This window comes from Ptychodera flava, chromosome 6 (genome assembly GCF_041260155.1).
Source record: "Ptychodera flava strain L36383 chromosome 6, AS_Pfla_20210202, whole genome shotgun sequence".
Taxonomy (NCBI): domain Eukaryota; kingdom Metazoa; phylum Hemichordata; class Enteropneusta; family Ptychoderidae; genus Ptychodera; species Ptychodera flava.
Window position 1 is genome coordinate 20,261,386 of NC_091933.1, and position 17,971 is coordinate 20,279,356.

At 38.7% G+C, this 17,971-nt stretch overlaps 2 protein-coding genes across 5 annotated transcripts in view; one reads left to right on the forward strand and one right to left on the reverse strand.

The window, feature by feature from the left end:
- Positions 1 to 17,971, forward strand: part of LOC139135098 (uncharacterized) — a 20,842-nt gene continuing 2,871 nt past the window's right edge. Inside the window, exons 1-11 of one of the 3 annotated variants that reach the window (XM_070702328.1) lie at positions 1 to 828; positions 4,345 to 4,454; positions 5,285 to 5,423; positions 6,060 to 6,163; positions 6,495 to 6,551; positions 6,974 to 7,141; positions 7,772 to 7,902; positions 8,267 to 8,349; positions 8,611 to 8,814; positions 9,246 to 9,356; positions 9,918 to 11,719. In XM_070702328.1, coding sequence (XP_070558429.1) covers positions 604 to 828; positions 4,345 to 4,454; positions 5,285 to 5,423; positions 6,060 to 6,163; positions 6,495 to 6,551; positions 6,974 to 7,141; positions 7,772 to 7,902; positions 8,267 to 8,349; positions 8,611 to 8,814; positions 9,246 to 9,356; positions 9,918 to 10,109 — 1,524 coding nt within the window. In that variant the 5' untranslated portion in view covers positions 1 to 603 and the 3' untranslated portion in view covers positions 10,110 to 11,719. Of the gene's footprint in view, positions 829 to 4,344; positions 4,455 to 5,284; positions 5,424 to 6,059; positions 6,164 to 6,494; positions 6,552 to 6,973; positions 7,142 to 7,771; positions 7,903 to 8,266; positions 8,350 to 8,610; positions 8,815 to 9,245; positions 9,357 to 9,917; positions 11,720 to 17,971 lie in introns of those variants that run through there. The other 2 variants (XM_070702331.1, XM_070702329.1) reach the window with 2 other exon arrangements.
- The window catches only part of LOC139135097 (uncharacterized), a 24,537-nt gene continuing 19,997 nt past the window's right edge, over positions 13,432 to 17,971 (reverse strand). For both annotated transcript variants that reach the window (XM_070702326.1, XM_070702327.1), the window contains exons 21-22: positions 17,642 to 17,736; positions 13,432 to 15,601 (exon numbers count right to left, since the gene is read on the reverse strand). In XM_070702326.1, coding sequence (XP_070558427.1) covers positions 15,334 to 15,601; positions 17,642 to 17,736 — 363 coding nt within the window. In that variant the 3' untranslated portion in view covers positions 13,432 to 15,333. The remainder of the gene's footprint in view (positions 15,602 to 17,641; positions 17,737 to 17,971) is intronic.

The window sequence follows — 17,971 nt, forward strand, 5'->3', positions numbered from 1 at the left end:
CACAGCTGATAATAGGATAATAGCGCGTACGGGTTGCATCAAAACATCGTTCGGTGCAAGAAAGGACCTGCCAAAGCCAGTGACAACACACAGGTCGCGTGGAGGAGGTAGTCGTCAACACCGGCATAAGGAGATGTTGTTTATAATCCTCTAAACTTTGTAAGTGAGTGGACGCCCATGGTTAGTGCAAAAGACGCCCATGGTTAGTGCAATACACTACACATTTGAAGAACGAAGTGTGCATGCTAGTTCGTGCAAGTCAAGTGGATCAGTACGCATTTTTACACGTAAACATAGAACGGTACAATAGTAAGTTGCATTGCTTCAAAGCTGTCTGGTTGAATCTACTAATGGGAGATTACAACAACGTGATACATACAGACAGACGCCCCATTCGCTACATCTGTCGACCCCAAATTGTGCGGTGCTCGATGATATGCGGGTTCACATTTCAAACCCCGATTTGCAAGTGTCACGGATAACTTACTAATAACATTTTACGCTCTGTAATTGTAAGATGTGAACTACATGTGGTGGAGTATATGACGCTGGTACCTATTTCATGGTCAACACTTGATCATTTCACTTTATCAACGGCATTGTATGTGCAAGCACTGCAACCTGAGCGACTGCGAGGAAGATTTACAGGGACAGAACATGGCCGGGTACAGGATGAACAAAAGGTTACTGATCATCGCGGCTGGCGTCTTGGTTGTCTCTGTCGTCGGTTGGCTGAAACTGCTCTTGACAATCGGTTCCTATGAACTCAAACCGAAGCCGATTCCAGTCCATCAACTGAAAATGTTTTCCATTGGAGGACTGTCGTATGTAAGTGAGGGGACTATATGCAAGGCAACGGCTATATCATTGTACAGGTGGATATGTAAGAGAATGAAAGGCAAAGACCGTAAATTAGTGAATGCTAGCTGTGGGTCAATAGCTGTGGTGTTTTTGGACGGGATTCCTACCTTTTACGGGCTGGTTTTGACTTTTCACGATTTTAACCCCGGGTTAAAATCGTGAAAAGTCAAAACCAGACCGTAAAAGGCAGGAATCCCGTCCGAAAACACCACAGCTATGGACCCACAGCTAAGTGAATGCATGCTGCTGTACGTGTTAAAGGTCTGGTGAAATGCCCATGTTGCAAAATCACAAAAATACAGTTGATGGTCTATAAAACAGTTGCATTCATTTCTTTTTTCGTTTAGCGCGCGTGATTATGAAATATGGCAAAAGAAAAATGCAATGTGGGCGTGTCCCCCGAGCCTCTCCAGTCGACTTTTTTCGGCTTTCCGAAGTTTGCCCGACGTCGTATCTCATAACGGGAAGTGAAGTATTTCACACCTCCATAAGCTCCCCACGGGGGGGGGGGGGGTAACTTCTAGGGTTTCCGCTTACATGATCAGGACAGTGTCCTCCTTTCACGTTGTTCTTTTGGTGGCTGTGACAGTGGCAAGAACATGAACGGCTCAACTGTAAACTTTTTCAAGTTCCCGTCAAGTGTGGAGTGTTTGAACCATAATGTGCTTATCTCGGCTGGTTCGTACGATCGGCCACGGTCCCTCGGCTGAGCCTGCCTCGCTACTCGCTACACAGAAGGTTGGGACCGCAATGCAAGTCAACTGCATGAACACCAACACTGAACGTTGTGACTGCCATTAAAATGCACTAGTCTACAACACGGAACGTCGTGACCGCAATGCAAATCGACAGTAAAAAACGTAAATGGGACCGTGATTAAAATGCACTACAACTACGACACGGAAGGTTGGAACCACGATGCAAATCAGCTGCATGAACAGCAGCACTGAACGTTGAGACTACCATTAAAAACGAACAACAACACGGAACGTAGAGATCATGATACAAATCATGGAGGTAGAGTCCTCCATGATACAAATCGACAGCAACACGGAACGCGTCGTTGGGACGGCAATTACTGAGGCTAAATAGAACAACGGGGAATACCGGACCACGAGGAACGCGATGCAACTCGACCACAACATGGAATGTTTAAGACCGTGATTAAAATGCACAACACAGAACATCTAGACCGCAATAAGTGTAAATCAACTATAACACCGAACCTTGTTGCCTCGATTAAAATGCGTATGTCTGCTATGTATAGCAAAAGTTTCAATTCTCGCGAGCGAGCGTTCCTATGCCCGCTGTACACTGGACAAAATGACGTCAAATTTATCACAAGGGCTCGATTGCGTGTGTGTAAGTTTCAATTCTCACGAGAGCCATTTATGCATGCTGTACACTAGACTAGATGACGTCAAATCTCTCGCGAGACTTGGCTCGATTGCAAATACGTACGACGCGACGGAAAGAACGCAATAATACGGAAGTAGACACAGTTTTTGCGAATCGCCGAGAGAGAAGCGCAGATTAAACAAAAGACTAAAAAACCCACGTTTTTTCTTTATTTACCATATTTTTTAAACAAAAGTCAGTTTCGCCACTGTGGCGAATTAGGATCGATTTTTTTCGCCACTTCGGATTTCAGATTCGCATTGGCGAACGTGGCGAATGGGCAGCGCGAAGCCTGTTTTGTTAGCGGATACCGGGCAGAGATAAGGCGGCGTTGGACCGCTATTCGATGTAAATGAACACACCTGTGACGTCACAGACGGCCAACCTTGACTCCCGCTGAGGGCGTGACCTGAGTGTCGCAAAATGACCCCATGAAAGCCGCGCATAGAAATATCAAAAAAATTAACACTTGCGCGTACTTTTAGGTTGCAATTTTGTTGCGAGTGTAATAGTATTGACCTCCTGGAAGATATTCTGTCACACGACCGGGACCATTTCACCAGACCTTTAAATGTGGAGAATGATTCAGGTTGCTAGGCAACGGTTGCCAAGGGGAGTTTGTAATCTTTATAAAACAATTATTTTTTAAATTTAATACAAAGCCATTCACTGAGTACAAAACAATAAGCAGTTGTCAAAGGGGTATACACCATCCCTCCATGGGTGGAGGGACGATGGGGTATCTAATTTCTTATTGACATTCACTTCAAGATAGCTAAACTTTTGCCAGTTTGAAATCTTTCACAAATGTACTATGTGAATGATTGTTTGGAATCAACAGAATAAAGAAAACTCTCAAAACAGTACAAATGTTTGCCCACAGAAAACATACATTTGGAACATTGCCATCATATCGTAAGCAACCATGTACTCATTGAGTACTCCAGTATTCTCCTGAACCTAAGAAGTCATGTGGTTGCTTGGTTAGAAAACTATAGGGAACAAACAAACAAACACTGCAAAATTGAACGTAGCATGGCCACTCAATGTTACCTGCACCGTTATGAACAGTTTGGGTCATTTTAATTTAGTAAAGGTCATAACAAAAAAGTTTTTTTCCATCATAGACTACTATCTATGGTTCCATGTGTGCTTCAATCAAGGATAGAAACAGAAACCTTTTTTTTCAGGTTCACTCAAAAATAGAATGACAACAAACGGCAGGCCACTTCAAAAGTCAATTTAATAAATCATTTATTTATTAAATGTCAGACTGCTCTACACATAGAAGAATATATGTCAATATCTGTAGAATGACACGTATGCTTTGTATAGCTGTGAACAATATTCTTTTTGTTCTCATGTTACTTCATGTCAGAATAAGTACCGGTGCATATAGTTGTAAACATTCTAGTTTTTGTTGTTTCTGTGTCAAGAGTTGGATCTTTTGAGCTCAAAAAAATGTAAGATTTTAACCCTTTCACCACCATGGTTTGTCCCAAAGCCATTGTTTTCTATGGTAGAGTTGGACCTGTAGACAGGGAACTGGGGGTGAAAGGGTTAAAAAAATGCGTCACTGCATCATGTTTGTGAGATAACTACTGGTAGCTTTTCTCTGTAGAACTCTGCATTTTAATAACTGTACTCCATGTTGTACATGCACTGTGTGATTTGTAATATACATGTCATCTTGTCAACTAGCTGTGGAAATGCTGTCTGTGGCAGGTTAGGCTGCATCTATGCAGGTCATCAAAAGGTCAACACACGCCACGGGGGTTGGGGTGGGGGAGGGGGTTTAGTACTAGTTGACACAGCTACTTGTCAACATGTCCATGACCACAATAAACTAATGCAAATTTTACTACCTTGCATTGTTATATTTTACAATTTGCAAATTTGCATGAAAGCCACATATTATGAATGCCACCAAAGGCCTGTTATGTATAGCATGGTCATTGGTAACAAATTTTAAAGTTAATAATTAATCAATTAATAATATATACTGCTGTCCCATTACCCAGATTGACCTGCGGAATTTCTCATAATTCAATTTTTACATCAATTTGGTAATTGTTATTTCATCAGGAAGAGAGCAGGAAGACCTGTTTGGGTTTAACATCTGATGAGACACTGTTGATAGGGATGCTTGATGATGTCATCGGCAGATGGAGCATAGCAACATCATCAGAGTGTAGGTAAGTGTGAAAGTTCAGTTGAGTAAACTTCAAGCTGTGCTGTCACACATTTCTTGTTGATAAAATCAGTGCTTACAGTACACTCAGTCCAAATTTATAGCCATGTATCATGTCTTTGACTTTGACTCTGTGTATCGTCAGCCACTCAAATAAAAGTGGTGTGAAAAGTGCCTTGAATTAATAATGATACTAGTATTGCATTTAGTTTGTATGTTCAGTCTTTCGGTATAGAGCAACTGCTCTAGTGGAATAAGCAACCAAATCTATTCGTTACACTTATGCTTTCGTCAGTTTGATTTTTTAGGTGAGATAGTACCTAAGATCTACTCTTCGAAATTTAACTCCATTTTTGATTGCAATTAGTTTCAGTACAGTTTTGTAGTTGCCTATTTTTCAAAGCTGTTCTATTTATCTTATTTCCAATAGTTTGTGTGTATAGTTTGGCACATGGTGAAAAAATTAACAGTTTGTTATAGACGTTACTACAGAATTTTGAGTCAGTGTTCAAACTTGAAATCTGCTTCATCTAAACTAATGAGAACATTTTAGTCATCAACTAGAATTCTCTTCTTCAAAATTGAAAACAAAAGCAATGTACTGGATTCCAATACAAAAGTTTATTCTGATCATCCATATAAATTTACACGTATCATTTTGAACATTTTCTGAAAGTTAACGTATCACAGGTACAGTATGGAAAATTCTCCTCATAAGAGTAATATCATTGAAGTTCAATGTAATGTTCAAATTAAAAGCGGGTATTAATTTTTACATCAACAGCAAAGTTGCCATAGTTACGTATATCTCTATGGTGTTTTTCATTGTCATAGAGAGCTTTATGGGAAATTCATCGATATCTATTCAGTCACTCGTCGTGCAGGGCAGGTCATCATTCCGGACACATTCCAAACAAAAGTTTTAAAATGGCTGAACAATGACGAGGAACTTTTCAAAGAGGTCAAACTCCAGGTAAACTTAGCAGTGAGATATTCTAGTCATAGCCAGACCACTCGCTGTATTGTCATTGTGTAAAACACCTAATCAGATTTAGGTTTTCTTTTGCCCAAAGATACCAAAGTTTCTTGTAAGATACCAAAATCACATTCCTTAATATGATTTGCGAAACATTCACAACAGTAACTATTTATTGGGGGGGGGGGGGGGGGGGGGGGGGAGGGGGGTTTCGCTATTTTTCATATCTTTTCAATTAAGTCAATAAAGCATGCAATAGTATCCATGCACAATATGATTCGTGTCAAATACATTCATATTGTACTTTATTCTTTCATTTATTATTTGTCCGTCAGCAAGTTTTTCCAATAGTCACCGCCAATCACTGTCAACACTGCCTCATCTATTCAAGACAAGTTGAGATGAATTGTGGTCAGTTTTTTCAACAGTCATTGAATTTGATTGCATGACACACAACAATGTAACTTATATTTGAAATTGTACAAATTTGACAAAATGTGCTACAGATAGCTCAACTTCATCCTTTGACAGTCTTCAGAATGCATGTGTAACATGGAATTTCGGAGACAATCATCTTACTCAATTCATATTGTCTTGTGGTGCATCTAAAATATTTTCATTTCTTTTTTGAAGTTCATTACTTCCATATTCAACAAATACACGCATGAGAGTGCAATATTCAATCCACTGAGATCAAAAAGACCCGGTGTTAGTGGTGATGAAGAAATCAAAGAATAGTAAGTACGAGTAATTTTCTGTCAAATTTCAAAACTTTCAACTTCTGTTTGTGATAAACATACTTCTAGTAAGATGTTAGAACATGAGATGATGTTGAATAATCTGTTTGGGAAAGATGGAGAAACTCCTTGAAGACAAAAAGACATACAGACAAGTCCAGCCATGTCAACAAAGCCATCCATGGTCAGTCTGCATACTGCCTTGACAAATCATAGTTAAATCAATGCAAACAAAACTAAAAAGAACATTTTCTTAGCTTTCATGGACCATTGGGGGGATGTATGTGAGAATTGGAGCTATTATGGACTTTTTTGTGTTGTTCTCTTCCAGTGTTGAAGAGCAGGTCAAGAAGTCAGAAAAAGACTGTGACTTCTGTGCATATCAATTGTAAGTGAACAGACTCAAACGTTTATCTGGTTTTCACCCCTACAATTTTGGTTTACCCCTACAATTGCTTTCTTGCTATGGGTTGTTCCATCAGGGGTAGAAAGGCTGAGACACTGTTGTAAACCCTCTTCATAACATATGACTCCCTTCATTCTTGTCATAGCTTACGGTAGTTACAGACACGTGTCCTCCGTACCAACTCTCATGATGGAGAGTTATGCAATGATATCATTACTCATTGGAAAAAATGACTAAAATCTTTGACACCTGTCCCTTCACAAGTCGATTCTAAAGACCATTGTTTGTCATAGTTTCATGTATCTGTGACAATACTGTGTTTTGTAATCCTTACGGTTTCCAGCCAATTCCAAAAAAAACAGACTTGCACTGGTTGTATAAAAAAGTTCCCATTTTTTTTGCAGCAAAACAGCAGAAGACACATTTGGTAGAATAGAATCAGAGCACTCGGCTACCGCAGCGAACACTTTCAAATATGATGCGTATCATGCCTTGGTGATAATGAAATCACACAGTCCGTTGGATTTCAGTGAGGTGCAGTTCCTAGACATGATGGACACTGCAATGAAATGGTACGTTCAAGGAGAATGCAAATGTGTTGGTTATCTTGAGCTGTGATTGAGTTTATGCGTTTCTATTTCCACCGGTTTTCTTGACTTCAAGATGAATTACTGAATCAATCTATTTCTTAAAAGCGGCACACTGTCAGTCAATGATCTTACTTGTTATTTCTATATTGGGATTTTCTGGAGAACTACATGTAGCTTTATTCAAGCAGAACAGAATAAACAATAACTGGTGACTGAAAGTACCAAGATTAAAATTGAATGATTTGTTTTAATATTTGTGCCACATTTGTCACTCTTTTTGATGCTATAACTCCTTCAAGTGCAACACTTGCATTGGAACGGGACAAAACTTCCTACTACTTCACTCTTCCTTGACCCATTATGTTATCATTGCTGCCTGTTTATCCCTTTCGCCGCCATGGTTTGCCCCAAACCCATTGTTATCAATGGTGATTATGGACCTGCATACAGGGAACTGGAGGTGAACAGGTCAAATATTTGATAGATTTTAACGTGAGAATTACAGCAGTTGTATTGAAAAGGAACATTAAACAGAGTTGAATTTCATATTACTTGTTAGGCACCCCAACAGTAATGCATAACACACTTGAAGTTTATTCCTTTCTCTGGTAGGTTTATGAAAGTACACGAAATGGATAAAAATTACAAATATCCTCACTTGATGTGGGACAATTTATCTAAGGCTAGCGCTAGTCAAATTCATCCTCATGCACAGGCTAGTGTTGGACCTGTCAGACACTATGGTAAGTCTGAAGTTTATGAATCATCTATTGAAGATCTCCGTTCAAACAGTGGGAAATCTGTGTGAGCAATAACTGTTACAGAAATTTGGAAAATAAATCCATTCATGCTGTGATATTTGTGATATTGTGTAGTGTGAAATATACTGTGTTGTTGCCGACATGCCAACATATTGAAGACTGAAATTGTCCAAAGAAATTCACCACGTTAAAATTCATAAGAATAAATGAGGCTAATCATTTATAGCAAAAAAATATAAAAGGAAAAAAAACTGGAACTGAAAATTCCATTTTAACCTCAATATCAGAAAGAAGTTAAATGGCAGTGCACCTTTGTAATGCATGAAAGTTATGATCTTAATCAAAGGTTTGATGGAACATATTCATCTTGAAGCAATGGAATACAGCAGAAGCAATAATGGTAACAATTATTTCACAGATCTTGTCCAGGTATGTCATGAACTTTGTTTTGCATTGTCACAAAACATGTCACCGGCAAAGGGCATTGACCCCGCACAAAACTGACCATTGACTCTGTCAGAGAACTTCCAAACAATTGTATGACACGAGTTGCACATTTCAGTTGTAAAACCCGTGTTGATTTCCAGAAATTTGAAAATGACACACCAAAACTGTTCTTAATTAAGCTTTTACTTCTAACAGGAATTTAGCATCACTGATTATAATTTACAATCTTTCCGACTCGTCTAGATTCACAAAGCATTAGGTTTGACAACGTCGCTAGGCAGTGCGACAGCTATGGCTTACATCACACCCAAGAAGGATAACGAAGTCATCATACTGAGCAAAACTCCGTCCAAGGACTTCTTCCAGTTACTGTACTACACTATCCGAGCCTATATGGACGACTTACAACTTTATGCCTGGAGTTTGGCCATGTTCCTTCCAAAACTGGTGAGCCATCCTCAGCTGAAAATTTGTCGTCTAAGTGGTAAAGCTCAACACTTTCCCCTACATTCCTTTTGAGAAGGGTTTGTATTGACGCTTGACATTGAAAGGATTTATAGTCAACTCAGTGTGCAGTGGACAATCAAACTATGTTTGAGACAACAATTACATTATAACTTACAAATGAAGCTTTGTTTGTCAATCATCATGTGTGGCATAAAAATTTAGACCAATGACATGGCATGTGAATGAATCTCTACTTACTCGTCGTTTGTCCCCACATAGTCTTTCTCTCTCTATGGAAGGTTGAATATGGGCAGAGGAGTTTTAAAGCAGTGCAAACAGTATGTGGTTGCAGAGCAATCTGTGATTTGATACATTTATCATCTTGATTTGTGTCATATTTTATATCGTATACATTTGTATTTTTGGGTCAGGAGCCATATGGTAAGCCAACTTCCGATGACATTCCCGCAATTGTCAGGATCATCAGTCGAGGACCAGCAAACAACCCACGGAATGATATCAGTGCCATGGAACTATTTGCTGTAAGTGTTACTACTGTATGTGTTCTGCACATTGGGAAAAGATTGCTTTCATTTGAGTTTTGTGGGTTCACTGGGATCAAAGGTCAACAGTTCAAGATAATATAGGTGAACAGGTAATCCAGGGTCACAGAGCAAGTCAAGGTTTGAAAGGCAGGTTGCAATCAGAATGGTGATATATTCTGTAAAGACAACTCAAGAGAAAGCATATTTGTGCCAGTAAAAATTGCTTTGCCTTTTGCAATATTTCGTATGCAGTGCAGCCCTACCCTACAATACAGATTTGAGAAAAAACAAGTTGTAAATAGGTCCCCTTGACCTTGGTAGCTGCTGCAGGGAGATCTTGGATGTGAATTTTTTGTCAAACGCTCCAAGTTTCTTCTCAGCATTTTTAAGTCAGAAAGACTGTATATATTAGGCAGATGCTATTTCATTCAACTCTAGATAGCAATGAAGCATGTACTTGCATCAAATTCCTACTGAGAAAGATTTCTGAAAGTGTAGGCAGCCAGTGCAATGGCCTGTGAATAGCGCCCTCTACAAACTTATGAAATTGTTTTTCAGGCTTCCAATGTGAATGTTGACCCATTCAGTGTGATAGGTCACGTGAAAAAATCAGTAGAAAACCGCAACAAAAATTCAGAAGAGCGCCAGGAAAAGGAAATTGAGCAGAATGACAGCAATCAGGAAGAAGGAAAAGAGATTAAAGACAAAAACAGTCACAAGATGGATGGGAATTCAAAGGAGAAACAATAGACAACACACGTCTTGGATTAGATGTGCATTGTTTTGACAAATTCAACCTGATGTTGGAATAAATCCATATTCAGGGACTATACAAGGGGAGCTTTCACTTTGAACTTGCCAGGTGACAAGCTGAAACTAGCTGAGACAAAGTGATTAGGAGAGAGAGTGGGTTTATCAGGTGCCGATTGGACCCAGTGGTGCACGTAACTATTGAGACACACACTCATTGTCTATGAACTTCTCACGCACGGAATTTTAAAGTTTGGGCAGGTGCAACTTATTTGAAGGTTTCAAACGCTTCTGAAAGACTAAGTAATGTAATGGGATAACACCTCTGTGTCATTGGTGCCCATTTGGTGCATGGCATCGTCAAATCACAGAGAACAAGCAGCTCATTGGAAGAATTAATGCATTGTTTTAGGAATGCAGGACTTTTTTGGCCTACAGGTGCTTTAACCACAGAGTTTATTTTGTCTATATGAACTGCACACACAAGCCAACTCTGGAAGAAAAATCATTCTTTTTCTGTACAGCTTTTGATATGAACAAGAATTGGTGATTGCTGATTGTCATCTTGGACAGCAGAATCTAGCAATCTTCATTTGTTGTATGTATTTTTACATCTCTCCTGGCTGAGAAGTGATGCAAACAAAGGGCACTCGACAAATTACTTCAAAGACCAAGTAAACTTGCAATTTTTTTGTCCTTCGAGGTTGTAAATCTCTTAAGATTTGCAAGATCCACCACAGGCACTCCCTAGCTGGGTAGTCTGCTAAGTAGATCGATTTTCGGATCGATCTATTGACCCCGTAGTCGATATACCCACCATGCCACTGCAACCTAAATACTCACAAGGTGTGCAACAGAATCACTCAAAAAACACGCGATCTGGGTTTTCAACTGGCCGTGCGCTCACACAAAACATTCAGAACTACACTCCCATATACCTAGTTGGATCACAAATTTAACCATTTCCTCGAAAATCACACTGATGAACGTGTAACTCGCATCATATTGAAGAAATCAGCTGTGTTTTGAGACCAAGCGCAGTGAAATGCGGCCTGCAGAACGATTCTACCATATGATGTAATTTATTCTACTACTGATTGGCTAATCAACGGCCAAAACGAAGGTCATGGCAAGACGTCACGGGTGAAGTACAGTTGAACCAATTAGCAGTGGAAAAAATTACGTCATATGGTAGAATCGTTCTGCAGGCCGCATTTCACCGCGCTTGGTCTCAAAACACGGCCGATTTCTTCAAGATGACGCGAGTAACACGTTCATCAGAGTGATTTTCGAGGAGATGGTTAAATTTGAGATCCAACTACATAGGTATATGGGAGTGTAGTTTTGAATGTTTTGTGTGAGCGCACGGCCAGTTGACAAATCGGGTGGTGTGTTTTTTGAGTGATTCTGTTGCACACCTTGTGAGTATTTAGGTTGCAGTGGCGGGCATGTCGACTACAGGATCAATAGCTCGATCCGAAAATCGATCTACTTAGCAGACTACCCAGCTATGGAGCGCCTGTGGATCCACATACAAAATATGAATAGTCTATCCAGAACTGACAAAAATTTAAGAAAACTACGAATAAAAACTATAAACTTTGTTGGCAGATTGTCTGTACTTTTTGGAATTGCAAGAGAAAGTTTTAACATTTCCATATGGCATAGAATGCATGCCAAAATTTGCGCCTATGCAATACTGCAGTTTGTCTATGCAATACTGCAGTTTGTCTATGCCAATACTGCACAGCAGGAATGTGAACTCGATTACAAAATGAAATACTCTATGCCTTACTGTCATTATGACATACTGATGTGTTGAGATACTTCAATTATGTGTTATGCAATAATCCACTAATAACATACGGCATGCTGATAATTAGATCATTACACATACTGACCATATGAAAACATTCATTGATACCAGCATGACATCTTGACGTACGGCCCCATACAAGAACTTCGTAATTCAGGCTCTTGTATTATCAAATGACTACTTGATGTACTGAGGTGATGAGCCGAGTACATGACTGCTTGAGTGCAACCTTGCAATGCGACCATGTAAATATTAAGTTACCTAGGGAGTACAGACTACCCATAATGCATCAGTATTTTATTTTTTGAACCATGGCGGAGAGGAACTTGAACTTCGAAGAACTTATCTTCACATTCATCAAAACCAGCCTAATCAAAATGTTTAAGAAGAAACTGGAAAATAACAGAGGGCGATCAAACACTGGGCAAAGTTTTTTCCAGAAAAACCTATCATAGCATATAATAGGAATAAAAACATAAAAGACATCCTCATTCAAGCAAAAATCAAACACGAGGATAGTTTAAGCGAATGGTCTGAGCCTGATCACGCAACAGTCTGACCACAACATAAGAATTCTAGCATCTCTTTATGATGAGCAATGGCTACCATCAAACTCAACACAGGAATACAAAACTATTTGACACTGATGAACGGACCCCACTTTGGTCCCGAAACACAGGTCAAATCACAAACAAAAAACGTTTTCCTGAGGACCCAGATCACATAACCAGTGTCAGAGCACTATCAGTTCATTTGAACCTTACTAGTTTTCTGTCATCATGAAACCTTTGATCTTCTTGCTATACCGTATCACTTTCCTTTATATTTAGAACTTCCTTATGGATTATTCCCAAGGTGTCAAAATTCGACGCAAGACAAAATAGTGACACTTTCGTTGCAATCCTTCAGTTTTGTTTGTTCAGAGATCAGAGGGATACCAGTAATGTATGTCCACTTAGATGTAAATGATATATTATGAACACTGGAGTCGCCGAAGATGAAGCCATGGTGACTGATGCATTGTGGTTAATTTTTACTTTTAGGTTGCTTCATATTCTTGCTCGCATAGTGATACTGCATGGTTGCGTTTAAGCAATCATGTACTCACCTCACCACTCTGTATATAATGTAGTCATTTGATAACATCCTGAATTCATAGCAAATTCTCGCATGGGGGCATACATCAAGATGGAATGCTAAGTTTTCATATAATCAGTGCATGTAATCAAGGTGTGCTGCATATTGTAACTTGATCATTGCAAAATATTACTGAAGTATATTATCTCATATCAGTATGTCATAATAACATTCAAGCATACAGTATTTTATTTTATAATTTAATCATATCATTCCCACACTACAGTATTGCACAGACAAACTGCAGTATTGTCCCTGGAGCATTGTATAGGCAAATATTGGCAGGCATTCTAAAGCCATAGCATACAAGTTAGTGGCATAGCATTCTACAGATAAATGACTGCAAAGGAAAAATACGAGAACAAGAGATTGTGGAAATCACATTAACAGTTTATTCTTACAACTTTCAGATACAAACAAGATTGCAGAAGGAAAGGATAGAAATACATGGCATAAACTGTATTGAACTTTCATACAACTGTCCTCTTCTGAAATTGAAAAGATCTAATAAATACAAAAATACAAAATTTTGGCACAACATAACGGAGAACTAAGCATGCATTCTCTTTGTATCTGATGAATGAAACCAGTATTTATTTCAGCAATTATTTTTCCACAAGGTTATCTGTAATACTAAGGAAATAATACATGTGCTGCTGCTGAGCAAGCAGAAAGCTATCTAGAGAATTTTATCACATGATTGAAATATTGATAGAAAACAGCACACATAATAATCATGCATGATTTTGGACAACTTGAGTTGACAATGGTCTGGTCTAAAAACCAGGTCAGTGCTCTCAGCAACAGTAAACACGTGTCTCACAGTGATACAAAAAAAGCTGTGACAGCAGAGCAAAGCAATCTAACTGTTGTTTCCATGCAGTAATTAAATATATCTTGTATAAATAACAAAAATATCAATGAAAGAAGCATGATATGTTTGACGAAATTATTGTATACACGAAAAAGCGAAGAAATTGGCTGGCAGCAAAGTATTACCGGAAAGCATTGAAATATTCCTACAAAGCAGTGAGACCACTGGTAGCTACAGATGATATGGCAAAGAAGATACAAAGAGATATTTCGGAAGACATTTTTGAAAAATCAGAGAGCAGAGGAACACGGGTCAAAAACAACATTTGTTTGAAAAGATGATGGTTGAAATTGACGACTATCTCCATTTGATGACAACCAATTGTGACGTTCTACAAATAACTACAACCTACAACTGAACAGTGAATACTTGGAGTAATTCCTACTGGCCAAACATAAACTAAGTCTTGAAACCTTGACGAATTATTTTCCTGCCATAGAAGCTTCATTTACCAGAAAACAAGATTGCATGAGTGTCTTGATTTCAGATTGGTAAAAATTCCCATGGCATCATATCAAGTAGTTTCTAACTGTCACGACTCCTTTTATCAATATGAAGAGAAAAATATAATAATGAGGCAGACTTAGAAACAGCCCAAACATTCACACATATCACAGCAAAGTAGATCAGAAATCTGGCAAAACAAGTCAACAAGATTTATTTATCACAATAGAATTACTAACATATGGTGAAAACTGAAAAGGACGCCAAAGAAACAAGGAACAAAGCAATACAAGTTTTATAACTATTCCAAGTACATGTACATACTTTACAGAGCTAATGGACAAGCAACCCAATTGGTACGTTTCAGAGAGATGTAAACAATAATATGTCGGACAAAATATAACAAATTTAACAGGAAAAGGCGACTGAAGGTGTCAACACATAAATCAATATACATGTACATCGTTGGCGTTTCAAAATCTGCTGTGCTGGTTCCAGGTACACGTAGCTACGACAAAAAAAAGCAGCTCTCATTGTTTTCTTGGGAAAGATTGGCAGTTTAATTTCCAATGTAGCATCCCGCTCACTGTATGATGTAATTAGTGTCTTGAAGCTTGTCAGATCATCACTGCTTCACTGAAATGTCGTAGACCTGTCACTGTTGATTATTTGTACAGAATCAAATCAAGCAGGTACTTAACCAGAAATATTATGGCTTCCTTTCTGATGCATGAAGTACATTTGCCTTACAATTCCATTCTGTCCACACGAATGGATAGGCATCTCCTCTGCTACATCAAAAAGTGTGCCAAGTTTTTTCATATGATATAAGCTGGCAGACAAATTCTTAAAATATGAAATTAAGTTTGGAGTAAGTTTTCAACTGCTGAGTTTGACACATATCTGATTACAAATATTGCAAGTGACTATATTTTGACTGTCAATGGTTTAGATTAGGTCCTACGAGTGCGTGGCTGTCTCAGCGATGATGATGATTTAGATACATAATGACTGCCACTAGTCTGCCTGGTCCGACGACCATCAGCACCACTGGATTCGGGGACTTTTTGCTTCTGTTCCACTTCAGCTGTAGCTACAGCAAGTTGGCTTGGCTGAACCTTGCACACGCGCTGGTCTGCTTCATTGTATTGGCTTGACCTGTGTACGGTAACACTCACCACTTGCTGATGCTCCACTCGCAAGAAACAGGCTTTCAGCTCCCTGGCATAGATACAGAGATGAAATTATTTTTTTTTGACCAAAACAAATTGGCTGATTAATGATTTATCGCTTCAAAATGTGAAGGCAATCTCTTTCACACTTCAAAAACTTTTACATAGTTCTACAATAACACTAAAACTTAGCATAATTGCAGGCAAGTACAACAGTGGAAGATTTTCAAACTTTGATACACTGTACAACAGAGACTGACATCATGCCTCTCGTCTTATGTACTTTTTGCTACTTTTCCAAAAAGCTTTGTCAGTGATTTCACCATTTCAAAATTGCTCAAATAACCGTTTTTCTCCCAAGGAGTTACAGATCACTATTTCACCAGTTCAGTTTGATTTAATAGGTCAACCGCTCAATGTGTAGCAAATAGTCTGAATACGCATGTTTATTTTGGTATATTGAAAGTAAACTATTATTATAATGGTAGCCCTTTTGAACTAGAATTTTGTAATATTTTAGGTATGTCATGAGCAAAGACATGACTTTCAATTATCTTGGCAAAAAAGGATTAATTTCGTTGTCGTGGTCTGGTCCTACAAACACATGTACACTGGAATTCACATCTGCCTCTGCCTGGCATACAAGTCTTGTTCTCACTGTGAGTTTCTTGGGCGTTGCAAGGTCTGTGTTGATGCTGTGCAAATACAGGGGATTAACCTGAAGTGCGACCACAAGGTTAAGTTTAGGTCTTTGTTTTGAAACTGATACCGACCTAAACGCCCTCTACAGTTATGTTGGGCATCAGGGAAACGAAGATAGCTTATGGAATTATTTACCGCCATGGCGCCGGCTGATTGCCAAGGATTTCACAAAGTTTATCAAAGAATGGCATACTCTTCCTTCCCTGACAGCTTCTCGTGATATTGTGGTTGATTATATCTTTAAATTTTGCCTTAATGGTTTCTATTTTTCGGTGACACTGCTCTGGCTGCGTAGGACACGCTTGTCATGGTTAAACTCAACGACACCTGAACAAAGCCATAGGTTTTCATGAAAATATGCCCAAAAGTCACCATATGGGGGTATTTTTCGACGTCACTTATTTCTGATGTGTTCACAACACACTGCGAATGCAGAAGTTCAGTCCGAGCTCGGACTCGGGACCACCCCTCGCCTACGGCCTAAATTAACACTGGCCCAGAGGCATTTGGAACTGTTCTCACATATTTTTTTAAGTACGTTGGACTTGGATCAAGGGTAGTGCTCGGCCAGCGAAAACACTGAAGTGAGAAAGCCACTTCAGATTTTGGTGATAGGTGATGAATCTGACCTATTTGAGATCGGAAAATCCATACAGGGGTATCAACACAAATAAAGAGTATACTTGTTTCTTGACTTCTTACTATAGCCCTTGAAACAATGTTTTGATCAGATTCCAAAGCACAATAATATTATCTGGGTTCATTTTTGAAAGCCAGCAGCTCACTAGCAAACACTTTGGTCCTCTGACACAACATTTGCTCAGTATTATTATCTCACTTTTTAAAGAGGGAAGTTTCATGTTTCCATGGATATATTAATAACCACCGGCAAAGGTGTCGACTTTCATTGCCCAGCCACAGATTTCCTTGACAAACTAACATACTGATTATTCATCCTTCACAATATATGTTATAAGATTCTCTAAAGGTAGAATTGCGCCTTGGGGACAGATATTCCGATTCTCAAACTTTTACATTTCTTTTCTGATCTACCCCTTGTGGAGGCTCATTTTAAAGCTCTTGGTGTAAGAAAACTTTTCAGCGTCTGAGTTTTTTTAAAATTGAAAATTTTCTTTTTCTCCATAGACTGAACACAGAGATGGTGGCCATTTTGAATTTCAAATGATGAACTGTCGGTAAATCTTGGGTAATTTGTTTCTCTAGTACCAACTTCGCACGGTGACCCCCAATTTTTATTCTTGATTTTGAAAGACAATCGTTGAAAGATTCACTGAGTAAATTTTGAGGAAAAGTACAAGCCTTTCACTTTTGAGGTGCATACTACCTTTAATAAAAGGAAAGCACGCAATATTTTTTCATACTTAACCTGGTGAGAGCTGTGTTTTGTTGTAGAACATTAATCATCCTCTCAAGTTCCACTGAAAATTTCTGTGGCTGATGAGTGCATGCCTGGTATAGTTCCTGAAAAAAGTAAAGATTGATTTATGTCTTATTATGCATGACATGGCTTACATTTTTCTAAGAACAAAATATATCTACCACCAAAATACTAAGAACAGGTGGCTGAATGAGAAAAAATATTGTTGTATTAACATTACAGGTTTCAAAATTTTTTAATTTCCAATATAGTGCACACAGTCTGGAAGGATTTAGTTGATCATTTTGTACCTTTTCAAAAAAATTGGTGATAAAAAAG